The 17,340-nt window shown below is 32.7% G+C and overlaps 3 protein-coding genes across 4 annotated transcripts; 2 read left to right on the forward strand and 1 right to left on the reverse strand.

The window, feature by feature from the left end:
• Nucleotides 1-2,828: 2,828 nt before the first annotated feature.
• LOC130967436 (E3 ubiquitin-protein ligase AIRP2-like) lies at nt 2,829-4,880 on the forward strand. The gene is made up of 5 exons (XM_057892286.1): nt 2,829-3,494; nt 3,617-3,779; nt 3,883-3,949; nt 4,042-4,267; nt 4,370-4,880. The coding sequence occupies exons 1-5, from the start codon at nt 3,415-3,417 to the stop codon at nt 4,575-4,577; spliced, it is 744 nt and encodes a 247-aa protein (XP_057748269.1). The 5' UTR covers nt 2,829-3,414; the 3' UTR covers nt 4,578-4,880.
• Nucleotides 4,881-9,195: 4,315 nt separating this feature from the next.
• LOC130969434 (two-component response regulator ARR11-like) lies at nt 9,196-12,068 on the forward strand. 2 transcript variants are annotated; one of them, XM_057895154.1, is made up of 6 exons: nt 9,196-9,760; nt 9,992-10,144; nt 10,226-10,627; nt 10,725-10,801; nt 10,897-11,738; nt 11,958-12,068. In XM_057895154.1, the coding sequence occupies exons 1-5, from the start codon at nt 9,628-9,630 to the stop codon at nt 11,734-11,736; spliced, it is 1,605 nt and encodes a 534-aa protein (XP_057751137.1). In that variant the 5' UTR covers nt 9,196-9,627; the 3' UTR covers nt 11,737-11,738; nt 11,958-12,068. The 2 variants fall into 2 exon arrangements, with proteins under 2 accessions (XP_057751137.1, XP_057751136.1); XM_057895153.1 differs by lacking the exon at nt 11,958-12,068 and having other exon boundaries at nt 10,897-11,897.
• Nucleotides 11,910-14,314, reverse strand: LOC130969435 (stemmadenine O-acetyltransferase-like). Its single transcript, XM_057895155.1, has 2 exons — nt 13,671-14,314; nt 11,910-12,686 (listed from the first exon to the last, which is right to left on the reverse strand). Exons 1-2 carry the CDS (start codon nt 14,295-14,297, stop codon nt 11,973-11,975), a joined length of 1,341 nt encoding a protein of 446 aa, XP_057751138.1. The 5' UTR covers nt 14,298-14,314; the 3' UTR covers nt 11,910-11,972.
• Nucleotides 14,315-17,340: the final 3,026 nt, after the last annotated feature.

Raw genomic sequence — 17,340 nt, forward strand, 5'->3', positions numbered from 1 at the left:
AATGGGTTTACAAAATAAAGTGTGACAATTGATTTCAATAAAAAATTTTCTTCATTAGTTAAAATTTTTACAATAAGAGTAGTTCTTACTATATATGTTGTGTATGACTTACATCTAAAACAACTAGATGTAAAGACTATCTTTCTTCATAGTGAACTTGAAGAAAAAGTATATATGCTCTAACCAGAAGGCTTTGAAGAATCAGGGAAAGAAAACTTGATTTGCAAGTTAACCAAATTTCTGTACGACTTAAAGTAGGCATCGAGATGTTGGTATAAGAGATTTGATTTCTTCATTATTAGCCTTGATTATAATATACTTCCGTCAGACTATTGTACTTATTACAAGAGGTCTAGTAATGGTGATTTCATCATTCTGCTGTTGTACGTGGATGATATATTGGTGATAGGCCCCAACAAAGATCGTATCCAGGAATTAAAGGCTCAGTTGCATAGAAAGTTTGATATGAAGGATCTAGGACCAGCAAACAAGATTTTGGGGATGCTGATTTGCTAAGACGAAAAAGATAGGAAGATTTGGCTATCCCAAAAAAATTACTTGATAAAGGTCTTGCAGCGCTTTAACATGCAAGAGTGTAATGCAATATCAATCCCACTTCCTGTGAATTTTAAATTATCTTCTGAGATATGTCATAGCAATGAAGCAGAAAAGATAGAAATATCTTGAGTACCGTATGCATCTACAGTGGGAAGTCTTATGTATGCCATGATTTATACTAGACCAGATACCGTTCAATATGTCGAGATGGTCAACAGATTCATGGCAAATCCAGGAAAAGAGCACTAGAGTGCTACGAAGAGGATCCTGAAATATATCAAAGGAACCTTTAATATTGCTTTATAATTTGGAGAATCTGAATTTACCATAAAAAATTATGTTGACTCTGATTTCGTAAGAGATCTTGACAAAAGAAAATCTACTACGGGATATGTGTTCACACTTGCAGGAAGTACAGTAAGTTAGTTATCAAAATTACAAGTAGTTGTAGCATTATCAACTACAGAAGTTAAATATATGGCAGCTACGCTATCTTGTAAGGAAGCAATTTGATTGCAAAGGTTAATGGAGGAACTCGAACGCAATCAGGATATGATTCTAATATTTTGTGACAGTTAGAGTGCCTTGCACATCGCAAGGAATCCAACCTTTCACTCAATAACGAAGTACATAGGCGTTCAATATCATTTTGTTCGTGAAGTAGTGGAAGAAAGAAAAGTGGATATGCAAAAAATCCACATCAACGACAATCTTACACATATCATGACAAAACTAATCAATACAATAAATTTGATTGGTGCAGATCTTCTCTTGGGCTTATTGAAAATATGAGTAATATGAATACACCAAAAGAATAATTTTGAGTAGGAGATTGTGAAAAAGAAGAAGTGAAATTCTTCTTTTGCTTTGAAGTCAACAAAATAGCTAGAGGTTATAAGTAATACAAGTGGAGTATGATGAAGTTTCAAGAAAATTAAACAACATTATAGAACTTAAACTTGGTCTAGAATCAAGTATGATGCAAATAGTTCTTATCAAGTTAGAAGACTCATGAAACTACTTACAACTTGCATAGTTAAAGTTCTAATAAAAATTTACAACTTGAAGATAAATTACCTTAGTTATAATTTTTGACTTAGTCTAAAAATGAGTTATTATATAAATTGATATTTATCAACTTGTCATACAACTTGATAAAAATAAATATAAAAAAAGACTCTAGTATACACACTTATGCAATTTGTGCACAACTTGATCAACTTGTAAACCAAATGCACTCCACAAAATATAATATATAGAGAGTTAAGGCATTTGTTAATATATATCATGTTTTACATAAAATTAGTGAATAAAACCTAGAGAGAAAAATAGTAAAATTTCTAATATGTGTAATTCTTTTACATGAATTTTCATAATATATAAATGAGTATTATAGATTTCTCTATATATTATGAAAAATTGTAATTTTACTACTTTATCATATTATTTTTATTATTGTCTATATTTTTATTCAATTCATTTATTTCTCATTCACAAATTTTTTTTTTGGACCGGGGCCAAGGCCAGATAACTGACCCGGCCACCCAATCAGAACCCGATTCGCCCCAGATCCCGACCCCCTAGTGCTCGACCCTAACACTATTGTCATCTTCGTCGCGTAGCTCTCTGGTCGAGCTTGTTGCTGCCGCCGGGACCTCCCCTACCAGGCCGACCTGTTGCATGGATCTGACGCCTGGAGCATTCTTCCCCGTTCTGAGATCTCCGGATGCATCGTTCTTCTCACCAGTCCGGTATTGACGCCGCTGATGAAGGAACCGCCTACACAAATTTTAGTTGCATTATTTTGTCCTGTTCATATATCATCTATATTCATGGTTGCCTACACGGTTATCTGTGGCCCATACTTTTAATATTTGGCAGAATATTTAAAGGGTCAGCCAAACACGCCCCTTCTTGGTCACGCTTTTGGGCCTTAAGACTTGTGGAATAAGGGCAGGCCTATAAACTGGACCGACAGTGATGTACTGATATGCATTTATGTAACCCAATTTATCTTTTTCTTTATTTATTAAAAAAAATCCTTTCTAACTGCATTGTGCTGAGTCAATAATGCTCTATGATTCTATGTACTTGACTCAGTCATGAACAGCCTCCACAGATGAAAGTAGGTAACCAAAATATGAGTAACAAATGTGCTTATTAAATTTAAATTAAAGGCTTGATGTATATAGATAAGGTCAAGAGGCAAGACACTTTAAAGTAGAGGATGTAAATAGGTGACAACTGGTTTCAACAAGAAAAAAATTGTTGCAGCCGCGCATTATTAATGTCCCTTATGCCAGAAAGATGAGAAAGAGAGAGGGAGGGAAAAGTTTTTGAGAGGACTGAAACCGAAAGCACAAAATGTTAGACTTTAGAGTAGTGGATGGAGTAAATAAATATGATACTATACTATATGTAATGTACTATGAGACTCTAATCAGATTAGACAATTATCAAAGACAAATGGTTAAACACGCTGCATTGCAGTTGACCACAGAGAATTGAATCAATGGGCAAGAAAAAAAGGTAACAAAGTGAGAGAAGGCATCCTTTTCTTTCCTTAATAATCCTTATATGGTGGCCAAGTTTGAATATTAAGCTAACTTCTTTTCTTTCTATCTATCTACCCTCACACAACACGGTCTCTTTCTCTCTTTCATCTTCATTCATCTGCTTGTTTTCTTCTTTATTTAGAGATACCCCTCCTTCTAATCCATGCAATCATCAATATTCTCTTTGTGGTACAACAAACAAATTAAAATAGCTCCCTTGCATTAGCAACAACAACATAGCTTTCTTTTACTATATCACCCTTCTATTTTTTGTTCTTTTCTTCTTCCTTGTTGGGACTTAATGGTGCAAATACAATCCAATAGTTCTTTCAGAGAATCTCTCAAGGCTCTTGAAGATGATATCCAACATGCCAACACACTGTAAGAAATTTTCTTTCTTCTTAGATATCAGTTTCAAAAACTATCACAAATATCAATTTTTTTAGTATACCATTTTGTCCAAATTGACTGCTACATAAATAAAGAAAAATTCAAAATTGCAGGGCATCAGCACTCCCTAGAGATTATAATGGGAGCTATATCCAAATGAAATTATGTTACAGCCCTTTTGCTCCTCTTTTCTTGTCATTGATTGAGTGGTTGGATTTTAGTTGCACAGATGATATTCCCCATTGTTTGGGATTACTCCACATTCTTATATCCAATGTGAGTCATCATATCATCACCATTTTCCCATTTTCATGCCCTTATTTTTCTCTTTTTTACATCTAGTTTCAATGAACTTGCTGCCTACTATGTTTTTATATAGGTATACATTGATGGAATGCCATCTATTTCCTCAAAAGAAAGGATAGCCTCTCTAAGAGAATTCTATGGTATGTTATGTCTTCCTTCTTGCCTCTTTAATCAATTTTTTCACTTCAATTATGTGATTAACTTGCTTAAAATGGTGAGAATTCTCCTGCAGCTGTAATATACCCTTCGCTCCGATTACTCGAAGGCGAGTTCAATGTGTCCAGAATCAGAGACCACAGAAGCAATTGCAGCCAAATTGTGAGCAGAAAAAGGCTTGAAAAGTTTCTTGATGAAGACCAAGAGGGAGATGATGAATGTGACATATGCATGGAGAAGAGCAGGAAGATGGTGCTTCCTAATTGTGTGCATTCCTTGTGCATTAGCTGCTTCCATGATTGGTACACTCAAATCAAACACTTTGATACACTTGTTCTGTTCTCAAATTAAGTGTGGCCAATTATTTGATGTTGCTAGTAAAGTGTGACATGAAATCTTTGTAGGTATTTGAGATCAGAATCATGTCCATTTTGCCGTGGAAGCCTCAAAAGGGTTAGTTCTACAGATTTATGGGAGGTTATTGGAGACAGTGATGTAATTGACCGAGCTACACTTGCAATGGATAATATAAGACGTTTCTACCTTTTCATGGAAACTTTGACACTTAATATCCCTGATGCACATGTCTATGCATTTAACTACATGTTATGAATTGATTTGAATTCAATGTAAATTGGAAGATGATTACTACTTGTAAGAAAATTTTGAAACTTGTGTAATCTGTAATGAACATGTTGAAGTGCCCTTCTCAATTATTAATCAAAACAAATCAAGTGCTGATAAGCCTAAGATTGTTGTTGTCAATTGAAGGTGCAATAAGGTTATGCCAGTTTAGTGTTTTACTCATTTTAAATTAACCCTTTAAAAAAGATTTAATATGAGTTCTCATAAGTTGGTAAAAACTGTAATGCCTTGATCAACTAGGCAAGTGAACAATGTTGATTCTATCAAATTGGAGGACAGAACCGAGACTAATTTTCTTCTAAATGCTTAGCCTGTTGCTCACACTAATTTTAGTTCCTTAAGATAGCATTTATTTTCATTGACTGAAACTAAGACAGAGAAGCGAGACTTAGTATTATGTTTTGTGGTCTAGAACTAAAAATTTAATTTCAAGACTCAAAATTTTGGTCCCTTCAATTTCTCTAGAAATTGAAAATATAGGGAACTGAAATTTTTTGAGATGAAAATTGAAATTTTAATAATATTTCTCTCAAAAATATTTTGATTTAATTTTTCAAATTTCAAATCTACTATTCAATATTTATATTTATCTTAAATTAGACATAATATTGACACATAACTCAATTCAGTATATTTTACACCAAACACAATATAGAGACTCAATTTAATTTCTGTCTTTCAATGTCCATCTTTCAATCTCAACTCTCAATCTCTGTCTTTTTTTTCAAAGGTAGCCTAATAACTTTCATCATAGTAGTCCCATGCCACACTGACATGTTAATTTACCTGTATTTGATTATTCATACTGTCTAGTTCATACTTCGTAGGATTGTTTGACAAAAAAGTTAAACTAAAAATTTTATGTTCAAAAAGTAATTTTTTATCCTATGGTCTTATCTATCAAAAATGTACGACTCGAAATTTTCATTAAATTAAGTGTGGAAAAGATAAATACACACAATTTTGTTAGAAGTTGAACATGCACCTCGAATTACAAGACAACAACTTTAGCATTATTCCAACTTCCAAGACTCACCTTTGTTATAATCTCCATGTTAAAGAGAGAGAGACACAGAACCCAAAGACCTTAAGATTCTGTTTAAGAGATGAAGTTCTAGAAATAAACCTGTGATATCCCAAATGGAAAGTGACTCAAATGATAAGTAGAATGGATTACAGTGTTTCAGCAATAGCAATAGGACCACATATATTATATTACTTTGTTCTCAAAAAAGTATTTGAAAGCAAGTGGTTCAAAATGATTAGTTGCAATCAAGCATACACTCTAAATTCAATTCTTATTGCATTACACAACATATTCTCATATAGTCACAGACAGAATAATGAAAAAAAAAAAAAAAACTTGACAATGAAAAAGTAAATAAATTCCAAAGAGAATAAGCCAGGTAAAAAGAGCTACTGAGGAAAGCATCATAGAGGGAGAACAAGGCAGAAACCATTTTCATTAACTTTGAATTAAATTAATGAAAAGCTATATTCCACTTAGCATAAGTTGCAAGGACTTGATCCTATTAACTATTTTTTATGTTCATTTTTTCCAATCATAAGAAGCCTCACCACCCTCTCTTTAAGTAAATAATTCTCTCCTTATCATAAAAGAATTTCCTAGTGGGAATTTTTTGTTAGGTTCATTCACTCATTTAATTTATCAGTTTTTTTTTTTTTTGGCTTATTACAATTAGTTTCCTAAAACTTCTTCCGTACCCTCACCCCACTACACAAAATGTATGCCTTTGAATCCAAAACTTACTTTTCTACAAAGACAAAAAGAGAAGAAAGCTAGTTAACTATATGAACAAAAAGGTCTCTATTTATTTAAATATGAATAAAGCTTGTGACTAAGGTTATGAAATGAAATCAATCTCAATCAATAGTATATAGAAAAGGAGTGGGGGAAAACAAGAAGAAATAAAAAGAAGCAAGAAGTGCATATTGCTTTAGCTACTACTGTTGGTAATGGAGCTTAATTAAATGATAATTGGTTGGAAATAAATGATTATTTAAAAGAGGTTTATAAAAGATGTCACATTTGAAGGTGTGTGTGAAGTGTGAAGTGTCATGCGGTGCAGATGGAGCAATCTTGGCCTTTCAAATGTTAAGTTGGTTTGGTATCGTGGCCTCTATCAATGTACATGATTAACTAGATTCCTATCTATTATTCCTGGATCCTAGAATTGTTATCCATATGCTGCTCTTGTAGGCAAAAAAATTTGGATATGAGAGTAAAATAAGTGATATATTTTAATATGGTAATTTTTGGTGTTTTTTAAAATTGTGGGAGTACACAAATCGGAGGATCCGATTTGTGTTGAAAAAGTTGAAAAAAATTCAGAGTACATGTGTTAAAAAATTGAAAAAACTCAGAGTACACAACTCGAACCATGCGAGTTCTTTGGTCATGAAATTTTGCTTCACAAATCGCATGGTCCGATTTGCAGCTGATGGAATTTGAAATTTGAAACATGGAATTCGGACCCTCCGTTTTGTTTGTTTTGGGTAATTTTTTTTTTTACATCCGAAGGGACACAACTCGCATGGTCCGAGTTCTGCTTCCTCTGATCCCACAATGAGGTGAAGCACCCCTCTTCCCCATACTCGAGTCTAACACTTCCTTTAGTTCCATATTCAAATTAAAAACTCGCTCTTGTAACCTTTTTTTCCTTTTATTTTTTGTAGTTTCACGTCTAAATGTTTTTACGTAAAAATCATAATTAAAATATTTAATTTACTATCTAATAATTTTTAAGTATTATATTCAATAAAAATCAAATCAGTCAATAAACACTTTAGAATATGAAAAGCAGGGTAAATATACGATATTAATATAAAAAAATATTAGAGTATTATAAAAATTTATTTTTTTGTTATTAATTAATTATTAATATTTAAAAATATAAACTAAAATATGTTGTTAAATTACTAAACTAAAAGTGTTGAATTAATAGTTAAAAATGATGACTAAAAATAACCAATTCTAATAATTTTTTAATATTTTCTTGATATAATATTCAAAACATTATGTTGAAGATGATTTGATGAATCAATAAAAGCTTTTCCTTAAAGTAAATTTGGATCAAATGCTTATAGAAAATTAGAAATGCAACAACCCATAACCTCTTTTTTTTTATTGTGTGTGTTAATTATACGGTGAAAATTCAGGTGCAGTCGACTTCACGTGAAGTGATACTTGAGAGCCGTTAGATGAAAATTTAGTTAAATTAATCAAATCACCTAATGGTTCTCAAATATCAATTTCACGTGAAGTCGACTGCACCTGAATTTTTATCTAATTATATTCTTTAAACTAATGACTCTCAAATATCAACTTCACGTCTACACCTAAGTTTCCACCTAATTGTATTCTTTGAATCGTCATTTCGGTCCCCGCAAACTTTTGCCATTGGACATATTCATTGTGGAGCACGTAACGGTCTATTCATCATGGTGGCATAATTGGATCCTTTTAGCAATACTTGAGTATTATATAATCCATTGCTCCTAATTAATTTATAACCACATATTCTAATTTTAATTTACTGCTTGGACTCCCCATTGAAATCTATTTCCACTTGTCTGCTAATTCCTATCTTCATTTACACTTAAGGGTTCATTGTGTTAAGTGTTTATGACACTGATGTTTTGTCCCTCTGCAATTGGAAGTGTTTTGTGTTTGTTAGAGTTAGAATTAGGTTGTCTCTTATTTTTTGTTCTTTAGTAATTTGTTTTCAGGTCCGTCATTTACCTGTCGGAAAGCAACATAGTAATTAATAGATTTCAAGACCTAATAAAGGCTCCATTTTACGACGTATATAGAAAGTTAAAAATTCGTATGCAGTATTTTATCTTAAGTTGATATTTAAAAATTATTAGATAATTTAATAAATTTAACTAAATTATTATCTAATAATATTCGAGTATCAATAAAATGAGTCTTTACCATATAGAAATTGTACCATTTTTTTAATAATAAAAAAAGTTCTAAAATAAGGTTATAAGTACGGAAAAGTTGCTTTAAAGTTTAAAGGGATAAATTAAATACGTTATACGTGACATTAATGGTTTGGTTAGGAACACTACTTATCCAAGTAGATGTGGTTTACCGGGTGTCATACTTTATCATGATGACATTTAAAAAAATAAAAGAAAATAGAGTTAATCTTCAAATATTGAATTATCTATTAATTTAAATTCAATTAAGAAGAGAAAGAACAATGCTTGTTAGCAATATTCAATCTAAAGTATATATTTTCCCACTTAATTTATGGCAATTAGTTTCTTTCAAAGTTTTCTGAGTCAGTAATCAGAAGTGGGATTGTTGCATACAAAATAGAGACCATGGTGTTTATGTATAATATATTTCATGTCACCTTTCTTTTTTGTTGCTGAATTCCATAAAGAAAACGGTTTTGGATTCTCAGTTGATTCTTACTCAGCTTATATATAGACCGTACATATGTTCAACCTCACAAGCAACATAAATATAAATTTAAAAAAAAAAAAAAACCAACCCGCCATTATAATATGTTCCAAAATAATATATATTAAGTATAAACTGCACTTAGAAATCAGAATACTTGTTAGCTGCTAAACCAACATTATTAGAAGCATGATGACTCTTTGAAGTTAGAGAGCAGCATCAATCTTCTAATCTTATGTTACTGCTAAACTAACTCAGTGTTTTTCAGCTTCTTGATTAATTAAGTAGTTAATTATATCTCCTGTTGAGTAAATTAAAGTTTGCCACTTGTTGCCAACTTAATTTTCATCAATCGTCACATCTCAAACATTTACTATGACTTGAAGTGTTAAACTCAAAGGAGACATAATGCACTAACAAAAACATGTGATCCACTTGGACAGTTAATATTCCCTTACTCTTACACTTACCCTTTCTCTAATCTCTTCCTTTTTTTATTTTCCCCATCAAAAAACCAAACCACCATTGTTCTTTTCTACTGGAACTCCCAAAAGAAGTGATCCTAGCTAAGTAGGAAGCATGGATAATAATGGTTGCTTGCCATGTACACGTCGTGAAGGTTTTCCAGCTGGACTGAGAGTTCTGGTTGTTGATGATGATCCAACATGGCTCAAGATCCTTGAAAAGATGCTCAAGAAGTGCTCTTACCAAGGTAACTACTAACTGTTTCTTTTACTCATCATATCATTGCTATGGTTTGTTAATATTATTAGGCTCCAATTGTTAATTTGATAAGGGATGATGTTTACTTTCCTTTTCTTTTCTGTTTTAGAATAGTTACAATTTCTTCTTGCTGCTGTGTGTTTATACAAATGACTCTTACTACAAATAAAACAAGCATATCTTATATATGCTACTCTGAATCCGATCCCTTGTTTTTCAGTGACTACATGTTGTTTGGCAACCGAGGCTCTGAAGAAGCTTCGAGAGAGGAAAGATGCATTCGACATAGTGATCAGCGATGTAAACATGCCTGACATGAATGGATTCAAGCTTCTTGAGCATGTTGGACTTGAGATGGATTTGCCTGTCATTAGTATGTTATCATTCAAGTTTTTAACTTCATATGATATATATGATTATAACAAAACTAAACTTGATAGTTTAAATTGTGCAGTGATGTCTGTTGATGGAGAAACAAGCAGGGTAATGAAAGGTGTTCAACATGGAGCATGTGATTATCTCCTCAAGCCTATAAGGATGAAAGAACTGCGAAACATATGGCAGCATGTCTTGAGAAAAAGGATTCATGAAGGGAGAGAGTTTGAAAGCCTAGAGGGATTTGATTTTGAGGGCATTCATCACTTGATGAGAAATGGACAAGATCAATGTTGTGATGATGTGAGCCTCTTTGCATTAGAAGATTGTATCAGTTCAACAAGGAAAAGGAAAGATGCAGATAACAAACACGACGAAAGAGAATTCGGAGATTCTTCTTCAACCAAGAAAGCTAGAGTGGTTTGGTCTGTGGATCTTCATCAGAAGTTTGTCCAAGCAGTGAATCAGATTGGATTTGATAGTAAGTCTATCTCTTAATCAAATAATACAAAAATTGTGATTGCTGACCAAATTAAAACTTTTTCACTATGTTAATAAGACTTGTCTTTGTTTTACAGAAGTTGGTCCCAAGAAAATTCTAGATTTGATGAATGTACCATGGCTTACCAGAGAAAATGTTGCTAGTCATTTGCAGGTAGGTATATGATGATGACTTTCTCTTAGGTGGTAGTGATAATAACCATGAAAGTTCTACTTTTTTATACTCATGAGGGAATTTTTGTCCTGCAGAAATACAGGCTCTACTTGAGTAGGTTGCAGAAGCAGAGAGATCAGAAGAAATGCTCCTCAAGTGGAATAAAGAATCCGGATTTGAATCCAAAAGATCCCGGAAGCTCTAGTATTAAGAACTCTATGAACAAGCAACAAAATGTAGTTTCAATTGACGGCTTCAGATGTCCAAACAATGGATTAGTGCAACTTCATGAATCCGATTTCACTGTGTCAGAGCTTAATAAAACAGAACAAAGAAGAGCACTAGCTACTAATAACATTATTCCTGATCCAAACATGACAAAGGTTTCACAGATAGTCCTTAATCAAACCTTTTCACCTCTCAATTCAGAAGGAAACATTGAAGTATTTGATTGCACCATACCAACACAGTACACTTGGAATCAAGTTCCCAAAAGGAAACTCCAAGATGATCCTAAATCACAATCAATTGCTTCAATGGTATCCAGTCCCTCTGCTGCAAGCTCAATAGCTTCTTCTGCAGTTGACAACATTATTCCGGTTCAGTCCAAAAGCCTTATGGTGAATGATCAATCTTCAGTCACTTCAAATCCGGGCTTGAAAACACAGGAATTTGATGCCAGTCTCATTCCTGATCTGGAATTTTACCAGCAAAACCTACTCTGGGGTGGCGAGGCGGCCTTTTCGCCTTTGGAGGAGGACTTGAATTTCTTTTTGCTACAAAGTGAATGCTACAATGACATGAACTTTGGTATGCACAGCATAGACATGTCAGACTATTATTATGATCCAGGGCTTACTGCTGATGTTCCAAACCATTTATTATACGATTCAGCAGATTATTCAGTAGTAGATCAAAGTCTATTCATAGCATGATGGTATGAAATTAAAGAACAATTTATTATTGTTACTATACTTTTTTTTTCCCTTTTTTGTTGAAGAATTTCAAATGTAATTGACTGATTTGGGGTATTCTTTTCCTCCTAGCATGTATAGAAGAATTAGATGATGTGTGATGACAAGGCATTATTGTTGAACTCAACTGAATATATTTAGATCAAACTTTGCTTAACTTGTTATTTATTTCTTAATATTAGAGTACACACTCTTGTTCAAGAACATGATGAGCATGTCCAACGGTTTGGTTCAAGAGAAGCATAGCGAAGAAGATGAACGTGACGCTCAAACATGGCCATGTCTTTGTCAAGCATGCACACAACCGCTTCAATCCCTTTTCCATCTCTTGTATCCATCAAAACCACGCTGTTCTTCACAGGACACAAAACAGTGGTCACCCACACTGGCTTCCCCCACCCAAAATCCGCTTCATACGCCGAAAACCTACACCACCCAGAGAAAAAAATCATATCTTTCTTCTTCTTCTTTTTCTCCCCATCCTCACAACTAGTCTTATTATCAGTAGTAACAGCTTGTCCGAATCTTAGGAACTCCGACACGAATTTCAAGTCCCCAAAGTTTCTTACATACTTGTCACAAAACAAAGCTAGCCCTTCTCTTGTTTTGGTCACCAACTCGTGCAACTCCACTTCATCATTGTCCATGGAGGAAGCATAGAAGCTCGAAACCAAGTTCCCTAAGGACTTGTCCGGCAGCGGAGGAATCATTCTCTTGCGGAAGTTGATGGCAACACGCAAGAGCGTGTTGCTAGCACTCAATCCCAACGCCGAAACAGCACACTTGTAAATCAGTGCAACCACAACCTCAAACCTAGTAGGGTTCTCCACCTTCTGAGAAGACGACGACGACGAAACCAAGGCCTTAAGTGAATCAATTTTGGAACCTTCGAACACAAGCCTTCTACACACCTATAATAATGGAGGAGTACTAGGTAAATAATGATCTGAACAACATGAACAATCACCAATCAAATAAAAATAGAAAAGTATGAGAAGCCAATGGGTACAATGGAAGTTTATGGAGTATTAGAGATATAACTATTATTGTTACCTTTTTTCATTAGCTGAAGTTTTTGGGATGAGTGGTATCATGACATGGTATTAAAGCTTTAGGTCCGAAAGGTCAAGAGTTCAATAATTTAATCATTGGTAAATCCCAAAATCAATTTAATCTTTTGGGAAGATGTTTATTATCCCTAGTACTCGGATGATTATTCTAGATAGTATAGAAGATGTTTATTTTGTAACTTAATAGCCCATTATACACGTTGTACAAATAGTCCATTGTTTCTCTAGCAGGATCCAATAAAAATACACTTACACTCTAATTTAATGCTACTAATTAAATTTAAGATTAATTTATTCTTTTAACCCTATTAATTCACATTGTTCACACATTATTTAAAAATATTGTTGGTTACCAATACTTTTTCATTATAATAATAATGCATAGGAAAAATATATGGAACCAACTAATAATAAGCCAAGAATGGAATAACATAATTAATTATAATTAGTTTTATTAATTTATAATTTAATTTGTTTGTTAAATTATTGTTGACCACGTTCAAAATATGAGGGAAGATACGCTAGTGTTAGGAGAGAATCAGGGAACAGATGCTTTGATCATTCATTAGTTGATTCCATATAATTAATTATGTTTTATTAATGCGTAACATATAAAACATAGAAATCATATCCAAAACCATCCAATTTACAAGAAAAAAAAAGTGCCTATCAAGCAACATCCGGTTAAAGTCACCGGTGCCTCTGGTGTACCAATTGGCTGATTCTTGACTTATATAGAGTTGGTTCCTAGCATTGTTGGCATGCATAAATATATCTATAATTTTTGTATAAAGACTATTTTACCCATCTTCATGTAATACGTACCATGTTGTGGTGAGGGACGAAGGAATATTGGCGGGGAAGTGGGAAGTGGCTTTGTGGGAAAAGCGAAGCTCCAAGATGGGGTAAGGCTACTGTGATGTGAGGTTGTTGGGTGAGCGTTGACCAATCGTTGAAGAAGTTGAACAAAGTGGAAGCGTCACCAACCTTGTGACACATGCATACGGTTATGGCCATTCCGCCGCACGCGAAACAGTTAATTTGAACTGCCAACAAGCTCGAGTCCAAGCCCATATCCTTCCACTGCAGCTCGTCGGGGAACAAGGGGCTCAAGAGGGCGTCCGTTGGGTTGCGGAGAATGTTGGAGAGATTCTTGGTTTTGATTCTGGTGACCACAAGGGAGACGCCTTCATCGTTGCAGTGTACGGAGGTTGGATCTTTGAACCTGCCGGCAAAAGGGTAGTATTTGCATAGAGCTTGGGATAGGGATTTCTTGAGAAGCGATATTTTGGCGGCTTCGTCGGGAGATTCTTGAGGGGCATAAAAGTAAATTAATGGGACTGAGTTTGGAGAAACGGCATTGTCGAACAAGGAGAGAGGGTAGTTTCTGAGGTGTGTTGGAGTGGGGGAACACGGTTTGATGCTCTCTCTTGATATCACTTCCATTTCCATCCTTCCAAGTTTTTTCAATGGGAGTGAGAGTCACCGCCATCAAATGTATGTCATTTTAAATATAAATAAATTTATATATTCTATATGATAAAAAATATAAAATAAACTTGATTAATTAAGAGTTGTGTGAAATAAGTATTATAATTTTAAGATATCTAATTTAATTTTCCACAATATCTGTTCTAAAAGTCTAATTAATACTCTAATAACATCAAGTAATAGATTTGTGTGGCGGTATTTAACTAAATAATGAATTAATCTTTACATATAAGTTATTTAATCAAATAAGTCTAACGATTTAACTAAATCATTTATATTCATGCGAACACATTTTTTTTGTGTTTTTGCTGCACGTTCTCTTCCTCATCTTCTTTCTTTGTCATTGATATTTCGTCTTCTTTTTCTTCTCAATTTTTTTTCTCTTTTGTTATCATTGTCATCAACACCACTACCTCTTTCTCATCTTCTTCTTTCTCCTTTTTTTTTCATTGAAATTTCTTTTCCTCCTTCTTTTTCTTCTTTCTCCTCCATCATCTTCATAATCATGATCATCATCATTATAGTCATCGTCATTATCGTCTTCTTCTTATACATATTGTCGTTATTGTTATCGTCATTATTGTTATTATTATCGTAGAATTTTTGTCGTATTAATGACGTTACCAGATTTAAAATCAATTTGAATGTGTTTTTGTTGATAATTTAATCATTTTTATATATTATTTTTATACCGAGATTATGTATGACAATCATTAATTTATTTGGATTTGTTTGTCCAAAAAAAACTTATATATATAACAGAACTGTTAAAATATGCACGAAATTGAAAAGATATTTTTGCATTTTATTTAAGAGAATGATATTTATTTGTAACATTTTTTGCAAATAATTATTTTGCATATTTTTTATGGTATGAAAAATAATTTGTTTTCTTTTATTCCTTATTATCAATTATTTAATTAAACTCACCCTAGTCAAAGAATAAAATATAGTAGTGTGTACTTCATATCTCCAATATTTTATGAACGTAGTCCAAGTCCATCTCTTTCCTATCTATATATATATATATCATTTAAAAAGCAATCACTTCCAAATAATTGTCCCACGATTACATTATTAACTTTTGTATTTATGTTATATACTTAGGCAAATAATTCTAGGACCACTTCAATGGCTTGTATATATGTTAATGTATACGTTCATATATACAACAAGAACTGATGACCAACTAATAATGGCAACAAGAATATGGCCTATATAATATCTTTTTGATGCATGCAGCACAACCTTCTTGACTATATATATATATGCCTAAATATATTTTTTTAAAAGGACGAAATGTTGTCAAATATTGTCATAATTGAATTACCAAAGAAACCAGATTTAATATAGTTTTTTTTTTCTTTTCACTGAATATTTGGATTGGAATGTAAGATTTATGATTTGAATTCGATGGAGGATAATTTTACTTGCCACAACTGTTCTCATTTTGCTTATTAATTTAACTCGCTCGTTTGGAAGAAGTGATGAATAGCTTGTTTGGGAATAGTTAGTTGGTCATAAGATTATCGTTATTAGGGGTGCACATGGACCGGGTGAAGCCGGGTTTGATGTAACCCAGACCCGACCCGAAATATTCACCGGGTCTATTTATTAGACCCGAACCCGGCCCTAGACCCGATGAAACCAAGATACTTTCGGGTCATAATTATACCGGGTGAAAACCGGGTGAAAACCGGGCCGTTAACATTACATTACGTTGATACCTTCTTGTAAGCTAGTATGTAAAAAAATTCAAATTTACAAGACTCCAACCATTAGTTAACATGGTAAAATTCACTTAGAAAAATATAACAAGAACCAACCCTTGTTCAAAATTAAAGCATAACCACAATCAATACTAATATTGTCTAATAATACTAAATATTTAAATCAATACAAATAACACAATCTTATGTATTAGTCTAAAGTCTTATACATTCTAAACATAAAACATTAATTTATAGTCTTATAATGACTAATAACACAAAATATTAAGGTTTACAATACTTAAATTCCACTTAAGAATAGTCATGATCTATCACTAATAACACAAAATATTAATTGTGTGTGATGACTGGGCCACCGGGCCGACTTCGGGTGACCCGAGCCATGGCCCGGACCCGACCCGAAATAATGACCGGGTCTATTTTTGAGACCCGTACCCGACCCTAGACCCGATGAAATCACACCAAATTAGTCCGTAAAGTGTTCGGGACCGGGCCGGACCTTCGGGCCGGGCCGAGTCTGTGCACCCCTAATCGTTATGTTACAATAGTTAATTAACGTTCTAATATTCGGTTATTATTTGTAATATGTAAAACTCATATATAATTATCTTTATCTAAATTTTATAGTTAAAAATTATTAAATAATATAATTTAATTAAATATATTAAATTATTTAATAATGATCATTTATTAATTTTATACAAAAATAATTATATAAATTTTTATTTTTCTAATATATATATATAGGAGTTTTTCAAAATGGTAATACTTTTTATTGGACCTATTAACGAATCAGTTATTTTTGAATTTTTTAATAAATTAGAATAAATTTTTTTATAATAATAACAATTAACTCAATTTTTATTAGATTCGGTCGAACTAACCAATTTACATAACTCACTGGATCATGATTTTTTTGTTATTTTTTAAACAAAAATCAGGAATATATTTGTTATTTTATAAAAAAATTTAAACATAATTCGATTTAGATGGTGTAAATCGATCGAATCTAATCGAATCTAATAATTATAGTGCGAACAATTGAATTTACTATTGTTATTATAATAAATCGATTTTATTTTTATTTATTAAAAAATAAAGTATTAATTAATTTAATAAAAATATCCAATAATATTACAACACATATAAACATCTTTTGGAGGTGGTGTCTATGATAATAAGACAACAAAAGTAATAGAAATAGACAGAGATGGATCCAGAAAGTTTAGTATGAAGGGGTCGAATTTTAGATAAAAATTTTTTATTTCATAAAA

The sequence above is a fragment of the Arachis stenosperma genome, chromosome 3 (assembly GCF_014773155.1).
Source record: "Arachis stenosperma cultivar V10309 chromosome 3, arast.V10309.gnm1.PFL2, whole genome shotgun sequence".
NCBI classification, from domain to species: Eukaryota; Viridiplantae; Streptophyta; class Magnoliopsida; order Fabales; family Fabaceae; genus Arachis; species Arachis stenosperma.